The following is a 17,384-nucleotide window of genomic DNA, read 5'->3' on the forward strand; positions in this document are numbered from 1 at the left end:
TTTATTTACTCAGTAGCAAATAATAAGTAGTTGTTGTTGTTATTGTTGTTGTTATTATTATTATTATTATTATTATTATTATTATTATTAGCCTGGGGATTGAACTCCAGGGACATTCTACCTCTGAACAATACCCCCAGCCTCCCCCCTCTACCCCCAGCCTCCCCCCTCCCCCCTTTTTTCTTTATTTTTAAACAGTGTCTTACTAAGTGGTGGAAGACCTCACTAAGTAGCTGAGGCTGGCCATGAACCTGTGGTCCTCCTGTCTCAGCCTCCCAAATACTGGGATTACAAACACGCGCCACCATATACGGCATCATAAAGAGTTATTTCATTTGCTTACCAGAACAACCTTAATTTCCTGGTGGATTTTTTCTTTTTTTTGGGGGGGGGGGGCGTCTGGGGGTGGAACCCAGGGACATCTGACTTCCAAGCTACAGCCCCTGCTCCTCTATTTTTTATTCTTTATTTTAAAACAGGGTCTCACCAAGTTGCAGAGGGCCTCACTAAGTAGCTGAGGGAGGCTGAGAACCGCTATCCTCCATTCTCAGCCTTCCAAATTCTGAAATTACCAGCATGTGTCACCATGCCTGGGATATTTGTTTGATTTTTATATTTTATTTGAAAACAGAAGGCTTGTTTGTTTTTTTAATGAGACTTTTCAAAGAAGTAAAATAAAACCTGTTTTTTAATCTGATCTTTTGATGATTGACTAGATATTCTTGGCATTCCAGGTGTCACCTAGAATACAGATTTCTTTTTGTTATTTGCAGGAATGTAGTAAACCCCAAGAAGCATTTGGCTTTGAACAAGCAGCCAGGGATTATACCCTTCGTACCTTTGGGGAAATGGCCGATGCATTCAAATCTGATTACTTCAACATGCCAGTCCATGTATGTACAATTATGCTGCCTTGATTTCGGATTTTAATAATTTTTTAGAGAAAATAATGCCTGCAGACAAATTAGAGTTGACAAGTCATTCTGACAGTCATTATGTAGAGGGAAGCTTTTAATGTTTGATGATATTAAAATTCCATGATACACTGTGATTTATTTAAGGATTTCACTATAGATACTTCTTTCACACAAATTGCATAGCAACAGTAACAATATCAATAAAGAAAATCACCAGCAGTCCTTTTTAGCACCCATGTAATTTAAAGAAAACATCATGACATGTATTGAGTGGCTGCTATGTGCCAAGCCATGTGCTATGCCTTGAGAATGCCTTAGTTGTATATCATTGTGAAATCATTAGTTAGTACTGTGAACTTCATGACAAGAGTCCATCTTTAGTTCTTTTCTTTCTTACTTAGAAGTATAATAAAAGACATGTTTTATTCAGCATTGAATATTCCATCAAATGAGTACTCAAAAATTAAATGGCTTCCTATAGTAATTTTGGATATTTAAAGCTGTGGTTTTCCTTAGTACTAAGTAAGAGCTGTAGCAAATACTTTTTACCTGTAGATTCCGAAGCTGGATTTGTTTATTGGGATGAATACTGAGGTCAGATGAGAGTATTTATCCTTTATTTCACCACAGTAGTTATATCAATTTATAGGACTTGAGTACATTAATGAACCTATTTTTCTCTATCATCTCTAACATTAATGGTTACTTTAAAATGCTTGCTTATTTAATAGGTTTATATGTATATTCAGTTTAAAAATTTAGTTCTTTTAACACCTTATGATGCATTATAGTATTTCCTCATATGTTTATTTAACCAGTCCTGGCGACTTGCATATGACCTCTTCTATCTATGGTTGGCTTTTCTGTTTTACTGAAGAGGTGAAGACATTGAGGGATAGACATTTTTAGTTACTTGTCTCTCTACTCATGTCATCTATACAACAGGTTCTTGACAGTCTGGTGGCTCTTTATTCTAGGGCATATTGCTGCAGAGTAATTGCTCTTTTAGTTCATATTCTGTACCCTCTCTTTTCATCATGGTTGCCTCCATTACTCTCAGTCAGCTGTAGTGAAAAGAATAAAAGGATGGATTCAGATAATGTGTTCAAAAGCCTCTTGAAGTGTAAAGTATCATTCAAATGTGGCTAGCCATTATTACTACAACTACAAGTTGTACACTGCATTTCTAAAAACACAGAAACATCCCCAATTCATAAAGAGTAGTATCTTGGTTTCCTTGGCTCCCTTTTATATTTGTGGCCAGATTTTGTGATAGAGGAACATAAATTCTTATGCCTTATTTATTTATTTATTTATTTATTTATTTAGGTACTGGGGATGGAACCCGGGGCATTCTACCTCCAAGTGACACTCCTAGTCGTATTTTTTCTTTATTTTGAAACAGGGTCTCACTGAGTTGCAAAGGGCCTCACTAAGTAGCTAACACTGCCCACCAATCGTGATCCTCTCCTGTCTCAGCCTCCCAATGCTGGGATTACAAGTGTGCACCACCACATCTGACTCTTATGCGTCTTACTTATAAAACTCCTTTTAGAAAATAAAATTGTTGCCTGAATTGCCTTAGTTTTCTGGATTTTGTTATGAAACATTATGGACAGATTTTTTTTCTTAGAATACTGTTCTGTGAGTCATCACCTTACCTAATCAGGTTGGTCACAGTTTGTAAATGAGAGAAAAATCATTTTGTTCTCTTCTCATATTTTCAGATGGTTCCCACAGAGCTGGTTGAGAAAGAATTCTGGCGACTGGTAAGCACTATTGAAGAGGATGTCACAGTGGAATATGGTGCTGATATCGCTTCAAAGGAGTTTGGCAGTGGCTTTCCTGTCCGAGATGGAAAAATCAAACTTTCACCTGAAGAAGAGGTAGGCCTATGCCATGACGTACATTTAGTTTGGGAAAGAGCTCTGCATTTGAAGCTGTCACTATCCTTGAGCTCTAAAGGGTCAGTCTACTACATTAATAGCCATTTTACTGTAAAAAGTAGAAGTCTATGCAAATGACTGAGAGATTGAGTTATTTATTGAAATTCTGTTTGGTCAGTTCATGATTACTTTCAGCATATCATTAATTACCAATTTTTAATGATTTCAAGACATTAAATTGAAAAGCCCTAAAGAACAGTTTTTATCCTAGCCATGATACTGCATTTTACATTGTGATAAGGGATAGTTCTTACCACATTTAGATTCTATAACTTTAGTTTCCTCTTCTGAAGAAAAACCAAGGGATTAAGATTAGACTTGCTTATCTTTGAACTTTAATGTTTATATGAGTCTGTTGTTTTCCAGACCAGCAAGTTCCTAGAACATATTCTTATCCTGATAGGAAGTCAGATTTTAATTAAAAACAAAACATATGCACAGAGCCCAGGTGTGGTGGCGCACGCTTGTAATCCCAGCATTTAGGAGGCTGAGACAGGAGGATCACCGTCTGTGGACAGCCTCAGCTACTTAGTAGTGAGGTCCTTTGCAAATCAGCGAGACCTTGTTTCAAAATAAAGAATAGAAAATAGGGCTGGGTGTGTAGCTCAGAGGTAGAATGCCCCTGGGTTCCATCTCCAGTACCGCAAACAAATAAAAACATATGTACAGTAAAGTACATAAGCATATGTGTACAACTTGACACACTTTCACAAACTGAGCACACAGATGTAACCAGCACTAGAACAAGACAGAGGACGCCCCACCCCAAAAACTCTCCTCTTGCCCTCTTTCCTTCACTCTTTTCTCTCTGTCAGGATAACCACTCTTCTGACTTCTAATACCAGTAGATATGTTTGCCTACTTTTGAATATTTGGTAAGTAGATTCATACAAAAAAATGTTCCTCTATATCCAAAAAGAGAGGCAGATATATAAAAGTATGTACTGTGTCTTATTTATATGAAACTTTAAACTAGGCAGAACTAATCCATGAGCACCCTAGAAGTTAGCATAGTGGCCCCTCTACTTTGCCTCCCTTTTATTTCAAATGAGACTATTTTCTAACAGCCTTTGTAGAGAGAGAGTTCTAAAGTGTTAGCATGCTATTCCTAAAACTTCTTCCTTTTCTATCTTCTTCCTTTTAGGAATATCTTGATAGTGGCTGGAATTTGAACAATATGCCAGTGATGGAGCAGTCTGTCCTTGCTCACATCACTGCTGATATATGTGGCATGAAACTCCCTTGGTTGTATGTGGGAATGTGCTTTTCTTCATTCTGCTGGCACATCGAAGACCACTGGAGCTATTCCATCAACTACCTGCACTGGTGAGAAGTCCTACGTAGAACCTATGAGCAGTACGCAAAACTTCCTCTTCCTCTCAGATGTGTCTCAGCCCTGTCTGAACACTAACAGCTACTTTTTTTCACTATTTGTAGAACAGGCATCCCATCAAGTTATAAGACAGTGGTTTGTGGAGCTTCATGGAAGTTCCATGAGTCCTCTGAAATTGCACACTATTTTGCACATGTAGCATGTTTCTGGGGATGGGAGAGTTTTTATCTGAAATAAGGAAGTCTTTAAACTCTCCAAACATTTCTTCACCCCCCCCCTTTCTCTTGCTTCGAAATACAAAAATATTTACCCCTACACCAGGAATTCAAGGATATACCACAAGAAAGGCGGAGTGGGGGAGTTGGTGTGTGTATGTGTAGCCTCAGTTATGCTTCCCCGGGCAATTACTCCCGCTGTAAAGTGAATATGATGTTTACCATACCTCACAGGGGTGCTACAGATTAATTGGTTGACACTATAAAAGTGTCTTGAAGAATAAGAGCTCTTTGGAAATGGTAATTGCCTAATTATGTTTGATTTAGCCTCATCTGTCAGAATGGCAAAGGGAAAAGGAAGATATACAGTTGCCATCCCTTGTCAGTTGCTTTAGGAAATTGTAGATCTACATGTGCTGTAGAAAATCTAACAACTTATAGTTTTAGAAATTCTAGATACCTGCATTTTGTAGAGGCTTAGATAAGAATAGGAGCTCTGAAAGGGACCTCAGATGGAAAGTGGTCAAACCTTATACTTGAAGGTAGAAAATACATTGCATATGTTCAGATTACATTTCTAATAATACTTCTTCAGTTTTAACATTACTTTGTAACTTAGTCTTACTGAACAGGTCTGAAAATATGTTAACCATTTTGTTGGTATTGGAGTTGCCGATTGTTTTATTTTTATAACCTGTTTCCAGGGGTGAGCCAAAAACCTGGTATGGAGTCCCGGGGTATGCTGCTGAGCAGCTAGAAAACGTAATGAAGAAACTCGCTCCGGAGCTCTTTGTGTCCCAGCCAGACCTTCTTCACCAGCTTGTGACCATCATGAATCCCAATACTCTGATGACTCATGAAGTGCCTGTATGTGCGAATTCATCTCCTGCCATGCCACGCAGAATTCACTCACCACTTATCTTTTTCTCTGCTACTCACTTTTTTATGAAGTTAATTTTGTTACATAGTGTCCGTAGTGTAACTTAATAACAGAAACAGCTGTTTGGCGCAGGGGCCAGGTGTGGTGATGCATGCTTGTAATCCCAGGCTTGGGAGGCTGAGACAGGAGGATCGCACAGGTTCGAAGCCAGCCTCAGCTACTTAGTGAGGCTCTCAGCAACTTAGTGAGACCCTGTTTCCAAATAAAGTATAAAATAGGTCTGGGAGTATGGCTCAGAGGTAGAAAAGCCCCTGGGTTTCACCCCCAGTACCATAAAAACAAAAACAAAAAATGTCTGTTTTTTGTATAGTGAGTGCTAATAATACCTAGATTACTGAACAGCCTTGATTTGCAATAAGCATTATACTTATTTTTTTTCAGTTTTAGTATATACACAGGTTGTACAGTTGTCACCACTAATATTTCTAAACTATAGTTTTTGTTTTTTTTTTTTTTTTTTTTTTTTGCTTATCACTTCTGTCCTTTACTCAGTAAAACAAAATCTTTAAAAACTAATTTTTTTTTTTTTTTTTTTTTTGGTGGTACTTGGGATGGACCCCTTCTACCTCTGGGCTACACTCCGAGACCTGTTTTATATTTTTTAAAATTTGGAAACAGGGTCTCTTAAGCCAGTGAGGCTGGCTTCGAACCTGTGCGATCCTCTTGTCTCTGCCTCCCAAGCACTGGGATTACAAGCATGTGCCACCACGCCCAGCTAAAAACTAATTATTAATCTGCTGGGTGTGGTGGCACATGCTTGTAATCCGATAATTTAGGAGGCTGAGACAGGAGGATTGAGTTCACAGCCAGCATCAACTACTTCGGGTAGGCCCTCTGCAACTTAGTGATGCCATGTATCAAAGTAAAGAATAAAAAACAGAGCCAGGCGTGGTGGCACACACCAGCATTCAGGAGGTTGAGACCGAAGGATAGCGGTTCGCAGATAGCCTCAGCTACTTAGTGAGGCCCTCTGCAACTCAGTGAGACCCTGTTTCAAAATAAAGAATAAGCTGTGCGTGGTGGTGCACGCCTGTAATCCCCGCGCTTGGGAGGTGGAGACAGGAAGATTGCGCAGGTTCGAAGCCAGCCTTGCTGGCTTAAGAGAACGTGTTTCCAAATAAAAATATAAAATAGGTCTGGGAGTGTAGGCCAGAGGTAGAAGGGTTCCATCCCCAGTACCACCAAAAAAAAAAAAAAAAAAAAAAAAAGAATAAAAAAATTGGGAAGGAGATGTAGCTCAGAGGTCAAGTGCCCTGGGGTTTCATCCCCAAACCTGCAAAAAAAATAAAAAATAGGGCTGGGGTGTAGCCTGGAGGTAGAATACCCCTGATTCTAATTCCCAGTACTGAAAAAACCCATAAAAAACAAAAACCTAACTGTCAGTATAAATTAATTTACTGTGAAAATTAAAAAATAGGGCTGGGGTATACCTTCGAGGTAGAATGTTTCTGGGTCCAATTCCCAGTACTGAAAAAAAAAAAAAAACAAACCCATAAAAACAAAAACAAAGTAACAAACAAAAACCTAATTATCTGTCAGTATAAATTAATGTACTGTGAAAATGGCCAGATCCTGTTACACTTAGACCTAAATACTGGTGTCAGAATCCTTCATATTTGCTGAGTGTGGTGCTGTGTTCACTTGTAATCCCAGTGCTTGGGAGGCTGAGACAGGACGATCACAGGTTCACAACCAGTCTCAGCAACTTGGGCTCTCTGAAATTTAGTGAGAATCTGTTCAAAATAAAGAATAAAAATTAGGGGCAGCGGGTATCTCAGAGGTAGAATGCCCAAGTTTAATCTCTAGTTCTGGGGGGAAAGAAAAGAGAATCCTTCATATGTCCCTACTTGGACAAGTACTTGCATGGAATTTACCTGATCTTGGGTTTTTTTTTTTTTTTTTTTTTTTTTTTTTTTGGTGGTACTAGGGGTGGAACCCAGAGGCTTTCTACCTCCGGGCTACACTCCCAGATCTTTTTTATATTTTATTTGGAAACAGGGTCTCACTAAGTTGCTGAGAGCCTCACTAAGTAGCTGAGGGAGGCTTCGAACCTGCACGATCCTCCTGTCTCAGCGTCACAAGCGCGGGCATTACAAGCGTGCGCCACCACGGCCGGCTCTGATCTTGGTTTTAAGTGGTGAGCCAAAATAACATGCTTTGTAGAACTTACAGTACTCCTTACCCCATTAAATTTATTTATTTTTTTGTGGGTCTGGCAATGGAACCCAGGGGCATTTGACTTCTGAGCTACACCACCTGCCCTGTTTTTGTATCCTTTATTTTGAAACCGGGTCTCACTGAGTTGCAGAGGGCCTCACCAAGTAGCTGAGGCTGTCCGCGAGCCACGATCCTCTGGTCTCAGCCTCCTGAATGCTGGGATTACAAGCGTGCGCCACCACGCCCGGCTTCCATTAAATTTATTTTAAGTGAAAATTTACTTTGAAGTCTCGAGCTGGAATTTCAGAGCTCTCATGCTCTGTAAACATGAATTTGGCGATTATTTCCTCTGAGGTTGGTATTATATGAAACAACAGCTATAGCCTTACCTTTCTTTTGGAGAATACTCTGAAGATATTTGGGAAGCTGACTGGAGATGCATGGAGTTGAAGAGTCCCTCCTGCTTAGCTAAATAAAATGTAAATTGACAGTGTTAACCTGAATCTTTGATCTTGCTGTGACCTAAATTTTATGCGTTTGGGTTCACAAACTGGATTCAGTGGTAATGGACAGGACTTTTCATGGCTTATGCATGGATTATAGCAGAGAAAATAATGGCCAATAAGTACTAAAACTACCATTTTTTTCATTGTTAGTATTTTTCTCATTGTTCTTTTCATTCTCATATGTTGATTGTTTTTTTCCCATTTGTGTAGAGTAGCTTGCTCTATGCAACACCTGGCCCTGGTTCTTTAATATTTGAAAAATCCATGTGGGGCCATAGGAATAGAACTTCTACATTTCATGATTCACAATTAAAAAGACAAGCTAGCTGGGCGTGTTGGTGCACGCTTGCAATCCCAGTACTTGGGAGGCTGAGACAGGAGGATCTCAGGCTTGTGGCCAGCCTCCTCTACTTAGTGAGGCCTCCTGAAACTTAGTGACACCCTGTTTCAAAATAAAGAATAAAATAGGACTGGGGGTGTAGCTTAAGGTAGAATACCCCTCTGTTCAATCTCCAGTACCACACACATGAAAAATTAATTAAAGGCAAGCTAGATGTGGTGGCCCATCCCTATAACCCCAGTATACTTGGGAGGTTGAGAAAGGAGAATCGTAGGTTTGCAGTCAGCCTCAGCTACCTAGTGAGGCCCTCTCAACTCAGTGAAACCTTATTTCAAAATAAAGAGTAAAAAATTGGGCTGAGGATGTAGCTTGGAGGTAGAATGCCCCTCGGTTCAATCCCCAGTACCACCAAAAAAAAAAGGAAGGACCTCATAAACGAGCTGTTGTCTGAAGTAGGGATTTAGAGCTTTTACTTACCATTGAATATGTTTGGTAGAGTAGGGGAGGGAGGAAATAGTCTTAAAGTAGGATTCTTGCCATGCAATATGTAGTCTTAAAACTTTAACCAAGCCGGGCACGGTGGCACACTGTTGCAATTCCAGCATTTGGGAGTCTGAGACTGAGGATCCAGGTTTGTGGATCAGCTACTTAGTGAGGTCCTTTGCAACTCAGAGAGACACTGTTTCAAAATTAAGAATTCGGCAGGGCTTGGTGCCCACGTTTGTAATCCAAGCGCTTGGGAGGCTGAGACAGGAGGATCTCACAGGTTTGAAGTCAGCCTCAGCTACTTAGTGAGGCTCTCAGTGAGACCCAGTTTCCAAATATATTAAAAAAAAAAATAGGTCTGAGAGTATATCCTGAAGATAGAAAAGCCCCTGGGTTCCATCCCCAGTACCAAACCAGACCAACCAACCAAACAAACAAACAAAAAACAACTTTAACCAGTATGAGAACCCTGGAAGGCACATTATCATGCACATGTATGGGTCCCATCCCTAAGTACTTCTAATTCTGCTAGAATCTTTAATTGGTGGTAGGAGATCCTATTTTGGGGTAGTAATATTATATTAGTGTATTTGTGTGTGTGTGTGTGTGTGTGTGTGTGTGTGTGTGTGTGTGTGTGTGATACTTAATGTGGAACCCAAGGGACATTCTACCTCCAAGCTGTACCCCCATCCCTGTTTTTTTATTCTTTATTTTGAAACAGGGTCTCACTCAGTAGCTGAGGTTACCAGCAAACTGTGATCCTCCCATCTCAGGCTCCCAGATGTTGGGATTACCAGCCTGCACCACCACGCCCGGCTACATTAGGGCATTCTTGATTATAGCTGTTCTAGAAAGATGTGACTTGATCCTGGATATGTGGCTAGATTTTTAGGATAAACCTTACTTTCTCTTCAGACACTGGTCAACTCTGGTAGTCTGGGATACAGCTCCATCTTGTGGCAAAAATTAGATGATGTTCTACCATGATCATTTTTTTCCTTGCTCGTGTGTGTGTGTGTGTGTGTGTGTGTGTGTGTGTGTGTGTGTGTGTGTGTATTGAACCACCCAGGGATGGTCTACTTCTGAGCTATACACCCAGCCCTGTCATATGTCTGTCTGTCTGTCTATCTGTCTGTCTGTCTGTCTTATGGTGCTGGGGATTGAATTTTGAGGCATTCTACTTAAAAGCTACATACCCCACCCCCATTTTTATTTGGAAATAGGGTCTTACTAAGTTTTTGAGGCTGGCCTCAAACCGGTGATCCTCCTATCTCAGCCTCCCAAATACCAGGAGTATAGGTGCACAGGCCCCCCCCCCCTTTTAGCAATGGGGCGGGGGGGTGGGGGGATACAGGATCTCAGCCAGGCATGATGTACTATAATCCCAGTACTTGAAAAGCTGATAGTAGAGAATTTCAAGTTCATTGCCAGACTCAGCAACTTAATGAGGCCCTTCACAGCTTAGATACTATTAAAAAAAAAATAATAAAATAAAATGGGGCTCGGAGGCAGAATGCCCCTGGGTTCAACTCTAATACCATAAAAACAACACACAACACGAAAAGAAACAGTGTCACTAAATTGCTGCTGAGGCTGGCTTTAACAGGGGTCTTATTGTTTCAGCCTCTCAAGTACTATAATTATAGGCATGCTTCATCATGATTGGCTTCTTGCTTACTTACTTATTTATTTCGCGGGTCTGGGGATGGACCCCAGGGGCATTCGACCTCCAAGCTATACCCCCTGCCCCTATATTTTGTTCCTTATTTTGAAACCAGGTCTCACTGAATTGCAAAGTGCCTCACTAAATAGCTGAGGCTGTCCACGAACCATGTCTTAGCCTCCTGAATGCTGGGATTACAAGCATGCACCACCACGCTCATCTTTTATTTATTTATTTTAATGGCAGTGAGAAACCCAGGGAGCCAGGCGTGGTGGCACGCTTGTAATCCCCATATTTGGGAGGCTGAGACTGGAGGATCGCGGTTCCCAAACAGGCTCAGCTACTTAGTGAGGCTCTTTGCAATTCATTGAGACCTAGTTTCAAAATAAAGAATAAAATAATAGGGCTGGATGTGCAGCTCGGAGGTAGAATGCCTCTGGGTTCCATCATCCCCAGTACCGCAAAAAAAAAAAAAAAAAAAAAAAAAGAAACCCAGTGGTATTCTACCTCTTGAGCTATACTCCCAGCCCTATTTTTTATTCTTTATTTTGCAACAGGGGCTCGCTAAGTATTTGAGGCTGTCTTGTGAACCTGTGATCATCCTCCAAAGTACTGGGATTACAAGCGTGGGCCTTGTACCGGCTTACCCGGCTGCTCTGTTCACTTTTGGTTTTTTTGGGTGGTACTGGGGGTGGAACCCAGGCACTTTCTACCTCCAGTCTATACTCCTAGACCTGTTTTATATTTTATTTGGAAACAGGGCCTCACTAAGTTGCTGAGAGCCTCGCTAAGTAGCTGAGGCTGGCTTCAAATCTGTGCGATCCTCCTGTCTCAGCCTCCCAAGTGCGGGGATTACAAGCGTGAATCACCACGCCTGGCTTACTCTGTTCACTTTTAATTGGTAGAAAACTGCATGTTCACTTAATAGTCTATATTGAAATTATCTTTGAGAATATATCTTAAAAAAGCTCCAATGTCTTTCTCTTTAGGTGTATCGAACGAATCAGTGTGCTGGGGAATTTGTGATTACTTTTCCAAGAGCCTACCACAGTGGTTTTAACCAAGGTTTTAATTTTGCTGAGGCTGTTAACTTCTGCACTGTTGATTGGGTAAGTAATTACAAGTTAGTGAGCACTGTCATATGTAGTCCACAATGAGATAACGCACTTGTACCACAGTGTAGGCCAAGCATGTACTAAGCTCACTGCCTCCCCCCCCCCCCACTCCCAGTACTGGGGATAGCCTAGGGGCATCCGACCTCCCAGCTACACCACCTGCCCTAGTTTTTATTCTTTATTTTGAAACAGGGTCTCACTAATTTGCGGAGGGCCTCACTAAGTAGCTGAGGCTGTCTGCGAACTCAGATCCTCCAGTCTCAGCCTCCTAAAATGCTGGGATTATAAGCATGCGCCACACGCCCGGCTCTCACTGCCTAATTCAACTGACATTTTGTTATTGCAAGACTTTGTTGTTGTTGTTGTTGCTGCTGCTGCTGCTGCTGTTTTTGTGGCTTTTAGGGGGTGTAGGTGGGGTTAAGAACAGGGTTTTGCTGTGTTGCCCAGGTTGGCTCCAACTTCTGGGTTCTAGAGATCTTGTTTCCTCAGCAAGGTAGTCTGGCTTGTAGCAAGACTTTCTTGATGAAGAAAGGATTCTGGCCTGAAGATCATTGCAAACTGGAAACAATTCCAGTCTGAAACTTTGTGTACACTGGCTTAAATTATCTACAACGTAGCAATTTATTAACACATTTAGTTTCAGTTAGTTAATAAGATTTTTGTAATTAGTATTAGTATTTTTCATTTACCTAAAAAGATCTGTGTAGTTTAAAAGTGTGTGTTATTGCTGGGGGTGGTGGCATTTGGGAGGTGGAGACTGGAGGATCATGGTTAATGGACAGCCTCAGCTCCTTAGCAAGGCCCTTTGGGGCAATAGGGCTAGGCTGTAGCTTGGAGGTACAATGCCCCTGGGTTCCACCCCAGTGCTGCAAAAAAAAAGAAAAAGTGTGCTATTAAAATGAATTGTAACTTTATTATAGTGCTTTTTTTTTTTTTAAACTAACATTAGCTCTATCTGTATTTTTCATTATGTAACTTTTGGAGACCTATTATTTATTCCCTAAAGTAGGTTGAACAGAATCAGTTCAGCATAATTGTTTCAAGAAATGTATAAATTTATATTTTCAATTAGATTCTATAGTGTTGTGCACACTTATTCATTGTTTTTTAAATTCCTTGTTAATACAATTTCTCTTTGTGTTTGAGTATGTGTATGTATGTGTGTGTTACTGTGGATTTGATTGAACCCAGGGGCATTCTACCTTTGAGCTACACTCCTAGCTGTATTTTTATTATCATTATTATCTATTTGTTATTATTTGTGTGTGTGTGTGTGTGTGTGTGTGAGAGAGAGAGAGAGAGGAGAGAGAGAGAGAGCGAGCGAGAGAGAGAGAGACTGAGACTGCAGATTGAACCAAGGGTTAGTCTCACGCTACAGTACCAGCCCTATTTTTAATTATTTTTTATTTTTTGTGATACTGGGAATAGAACCCAGGGGCATTCTACCTCTGAGCTACATGCCCAGCCTTGTTTCTTTATTTTGAAACAGGGTCTCACTGAGTTAAGAGGGCCTCACTAAGGAGCTGAGGCTGACTGTGAACCTGAATCCTCCTGTCTCAGCCTCCCAAATTAAGGGATTACAAAAGTGCACTACCATGCCTGGCTTATTTTTATTTTTAAACCAAGTCTTACTAGGTTAATGAAAGCATCACTATTTGCTGAGGCTGTCCTCGAACCTGCAATCCTCCTGTTTTGGCCTCCCAAATAATGGATTACAAGCATGCACCCCTGTGTCTGGTTTGTTTGTTTGTTTGTTTGTTTGTTTATTTATTTATTCTGGTGGAACCTGGAACCCTCTACCTCTGGGCTACACTCCCAGACCTATTTTATATATATTTTTTCATTTGGAAACAGGGTCTCTTAGGCCAGCGAGGCTGGCTTCGAACCAGTGTGATCCTGCTGTCTCCGCCTCCCAAGCGCGGGGATTACTAGTCTGGGCCACCACGCCCGGTGCTTAATTTTTATTTTGAAATAGTATCTCACTAAGTTGCAGAGGGCTTCACTATGTTGCTGAGGCTGGCAGTGAATGAGTGATTCTCCTGACTCAGCCTCCCAAATACTGGGATTACAGATTTGTGCCACCACACTCAGATTAATACATTTTTTTTTTTTTTTTTGGTACTGGGGGTGGAACCCAGGGTGATTATTAATAAAATTTTTAAATTTACTTTTCAACTAAGGTACATAATATGCCAGATCTTTGAGATATAAAGATAAAACAGGCTCAGAGCCTAGTCTAAGAATAATTATTAGTCTAGTAAGTGATAAGTGTTTTAATTTAGAATAAGATACTTTGTGATTTGATAGTACAAGTCAGAAGTTTTTGAAAATAGAGAAGAAAGATGAACTTCCTGTGTTTCCTTGTCTGTGACACAGCTCCCCTTGGGCCGGCAGTGTGTGGAGCATTACCGCCTGCTTCATCGTTACTGCGTGTTCTCCCACGATGAGATGATATGTAAAATGGCCTCCAAAGCTGATGTGCTTGATGTCGTAGTGGCTTCAACTGTCCAGAAAGACATGGCCATTATGATCGAAGATGAGAAAGATTTAAGGGAGACTGTCCGTAAATTGGTAAGCCTCTGGAAATCTAATTATGCCCATGATTATAATTTGCTAACGTTCTTGTGCACTTTAATACCATTTTTAAAGAAGTCATTCCTAAACAGACATGATGGCGCATGCCTGTAATCTCAATACAGGTTCAAGACCAGCTTCAGCAACTTAGCAAGACCCAGTTTCAAAATAAAAAGGACTACAGCTTTAGCTCAGAGGTAGAATACTCCTGGTTTCAATTCCTAATACTAAAAAAGAAGAAAGAAATCTTTCCTTAGCCTATTTTTTTACTTCCTTTAAGCCATACATTTAAGATGTATAGTAGTATCTGTTTTTCCCCCCTCTTTTTTGTGGTGCTGGGAATGGAACCAAGTAACATCCTACCTCTGAGCTATATCCCAAGACCAGTTTTATTTTTTATTTGGAAATAGGGTCTTGTTAAGTTGCTAAGAACCTTGATAAGTTGCTGTGGCTGGCTTCGAACCTGCCGCCTCCTGTTTTAGCCTCCCAAATACAGGGATTTCCAAGTATGTGCCACCATGCCTGGCTGATTGTTGTTTTTATTTGCACTATCAGTCTTACTGTATACTTAGTTTCCCCCTGTATCTCTCTTTCTATGTTTAGATGTTTTTCTATCCATCTATCCATCCATTTACTAATTAATTAATTTAGTGTACGAAGGATTGAACTCTGAGGTATTCTACCTCCAGGTATACCCTTATAATTTTAGTTTTGTGTTGAAACAGTGTCTCACTAGGTTGCTGAGAGCATCACTAAGTTGCCGAGGCTGGTCTTGAGCCCATAATCCTGTCTCAGCCTCCCAAGTTCTGGAATTACAAGCATGTATCATCATACCTACCATTTCCCTCATTCATTCATTCACTTATAAATTGGATCATGTAAAGAATCCTTTATTCAGGATACTAGTGCTTTATCAGATAATGTTCAGGTAATACCTTGTCTTTGATTCTTCTAGTGCCCCCCCCCCTGTCTGTGTGTCTGTGTGTCTGTGTGTTGGTTAATGGGGATTGATCCCAGTGGCATTCTACCTTTGAGCTATATCCCTAGCCCAGTTTTATTTTTATTTTGAAACAGGCCCTTACTAGGTTGATGAGATTGTCACTACTTGCTGAGGCAATTCTCAAATCTGCAAACCTGTCTCAGCCTCCCAAGTACTGGGATTACAAACTTGCACCACCATATCCAGTTCCAAGTACTGGTATTATAAACATGTGCCACCGTGCCTGGATGTGTCTTAGTTTTTTTTTGTTTGCTTGTTTGTTTTTTGTTGTTGTTTGTTTTTGCTTTCTTATGTAAGCTTTAGAATCAGCTTATTGATTTCTACCAAAACATTTTCTTTGGGGGGTTGGTAATGGATAATTGATTTTTTTTTTTTTCTTCTTGTGGTGCTGGTGATTGAACCCAGGAGCAGTGTACATCTGAGCTACACCACCAGCCCGAGTTATTTTATTTTTCATTTTTTATTTTTTGCAGTACTGGGGATGGTACTCAGGGGCATTCTACCTTCGAGCTATACCTCCAGCCCTATTTTTATTCTTTATTTGAAACAGGGTCTCACTGAGTTGCAAAGGTCCTCACTAAGTGGTTGAGTCTGGCAGTGAACCACTGTCCTCCTGTCTCAGCCTCCCAAATGCTGGGATTACAAGCATGCGCCACCACACTTGTCTTCTCTTTTTTTTGTTTTTATTCTTTTTATAGATTCTCCTGCAGTATTATTCTGAAGAACTATGTAGTATTCTATCTGAATTCAAAAGCGTATTTATTTCCTTTGCTCCCCTCTGTGCCCATGTGTGGATGGCCAATTTGGAGTAGGATAGACGACTAATCTCACCTAATCAGTCTTATAGTCCTACTGATAGTTTTTGTACTCAGATCAAAATGGCCAAACATAAGACATTACCTTGTCCAAAAAAGTATTCTTCTTAAATAAGAGTTGATTGTCTATATTTGTTAGGTCAGTGTTACTTTGTATTTCACACATTTTTAATCATGCACCTGTATTTTGGTAAGGTGTTTGTTGTTATTGAAATTCAACCACTGTATGTTTGTCTTAGAGACTGGTAGATTGTATTCTTTGAAAGTCTAAAGTACACTTTTTTCTAGGGAGTAATTGATTCAGAAAGAATGGACTTTGAATTGTTGCCAGATGATGAACGGCAGTGTATAAAATGCAAAACTACATGTTTCATGTCCGCCATCTCCTGTGCTTGTAAACCTGGCCTGCTGGTGTGCCTACATCATGTAAAAGAATTGTGTTCCTGTCCTCCTTATAAATATAAACTGCGGTAAGTAAGGAAGAATGATTCCCCCACTCTCCATGAAACGCATTGAATTTTACTAAAAGCTCAGTGATCTCCATGTGTTCCAGAGCTGACATGCTCAGTATAAAATACCTAGGTTTCACCAGGCATGGTGGTACATGCTTGCAATCTCAGCATTTGGCAGGCTGAAACAGGATGAAAGTGGTTCGAGGACAGCCTCACTTACTTAGTGAGGCCCTTTGCAACTCAGGGGACCATTTCAAAAATAAAAAATAGGGCTGGGGGGACTAGTTTGGTGGAATCCCCCTGGGTTCCATCCCCAATACTGCAAAAAAAAAAAAAAGTAGTTTTCTTTAGACGGGTCTGTCTAAACGCTGCTTTGTTACTGTTTTTAGATACAGATACACCCTGGATGATCTCTATCCTATGATGAATGCTTTGAAGCTTCGTGCAGAATCTTATAACGAATGGGCCTTGAATGTGAACGAGGCTTTGGAAGCAAAGATCAACAAGAAGAAAAGTATGTGGTATAGAATGAGCTGCTGAGCACAGTGGCATTGCTGGTGATGGTGGCCACTTAAAGCTAACAGCACAGTTACTGGAGACGGCCTGACTTCACCCTGGGCTGGCTCCTCTGTCCAACCAAGGTTTCTAGAGCATTTGCAGAGGTTTTAAAACGAACAGTGGATGAGACATGGCTTCCCATCAAAGCAAAGTCCTGATAAATGAATTGTGCAAGATGGCTTATTCAAAAAACACTTTAATGTTAGAAGAGAACAACCTTTTATGCTTCTATCAGAAATGAAAGCATTTTATATTTTATATACAATCTTAGAAAAGCCTTTTCATTTATATATTTTTAAAAACAGATCTTGTGCTAGGCATCATGACATTAAATTAGGAGTCTTTTTTTTTTTTTTTTTTTGGTGGT

General features: G+C 40.4%; 1 protein-coding gene across 4 annotated transcripts in view; it reads left to right on the top strand.

The window, feature by feature from the left end:
* The window catches only part of KDM5B (lysine demethylase 5B), a gene marked incomplete at both ends in the record, with an annotated part of 94,619 nt that overhangs the window by 50,717 nt on the left and 26,518 nt on the right, over positions 1-17,384 (top strand). For all 4 annotated transcript variants that reach the window (XM_080698516.1, XM_080698517.1, XM_080698519.1 and 1 more), the window contains 8 exons: positions 774-893; positions 2,645-2,803; positions 4,008-4,189; positions 5,116-5,278; positions 11,493-11,612; positions 13,995-14,189; positions 16,296-16,477; positions 16,849-16,973. In XM_080698516.1, coding sequence (XP_080554642.1) covers positions 774-893; positions 2,645-2,803; positions 4,008-4,189; positions 5,116-5,278; positions 11,493-11,612; positions 13,995-14,189; positions 16,296-16,477; positions 16,849-16,973 — 1,246 coding nt within the window. The remainder of the gene's footprint in view (positions 1-773; positions 894-2,644; positions 2,804-4,007; positions 4,190-5,115; positions 5,279-11,492; positions 11,613-13,994; positions 14,190-16,295; positions 16,478-16,848; positions 16,974-17,384) is intronic.

The sequence above is a fragment of the Muscardinus avellanarius genome (assembly GCF_963383645.1).
Source record: "Muscardinus avellanarius genome assembly, chromosome: 7".
NCBI lineage: Eukaryota > Metazoa > Chordata > Mammalia > Rodentia > Gliridae > Muscardinus > Muscardinus avellanarius.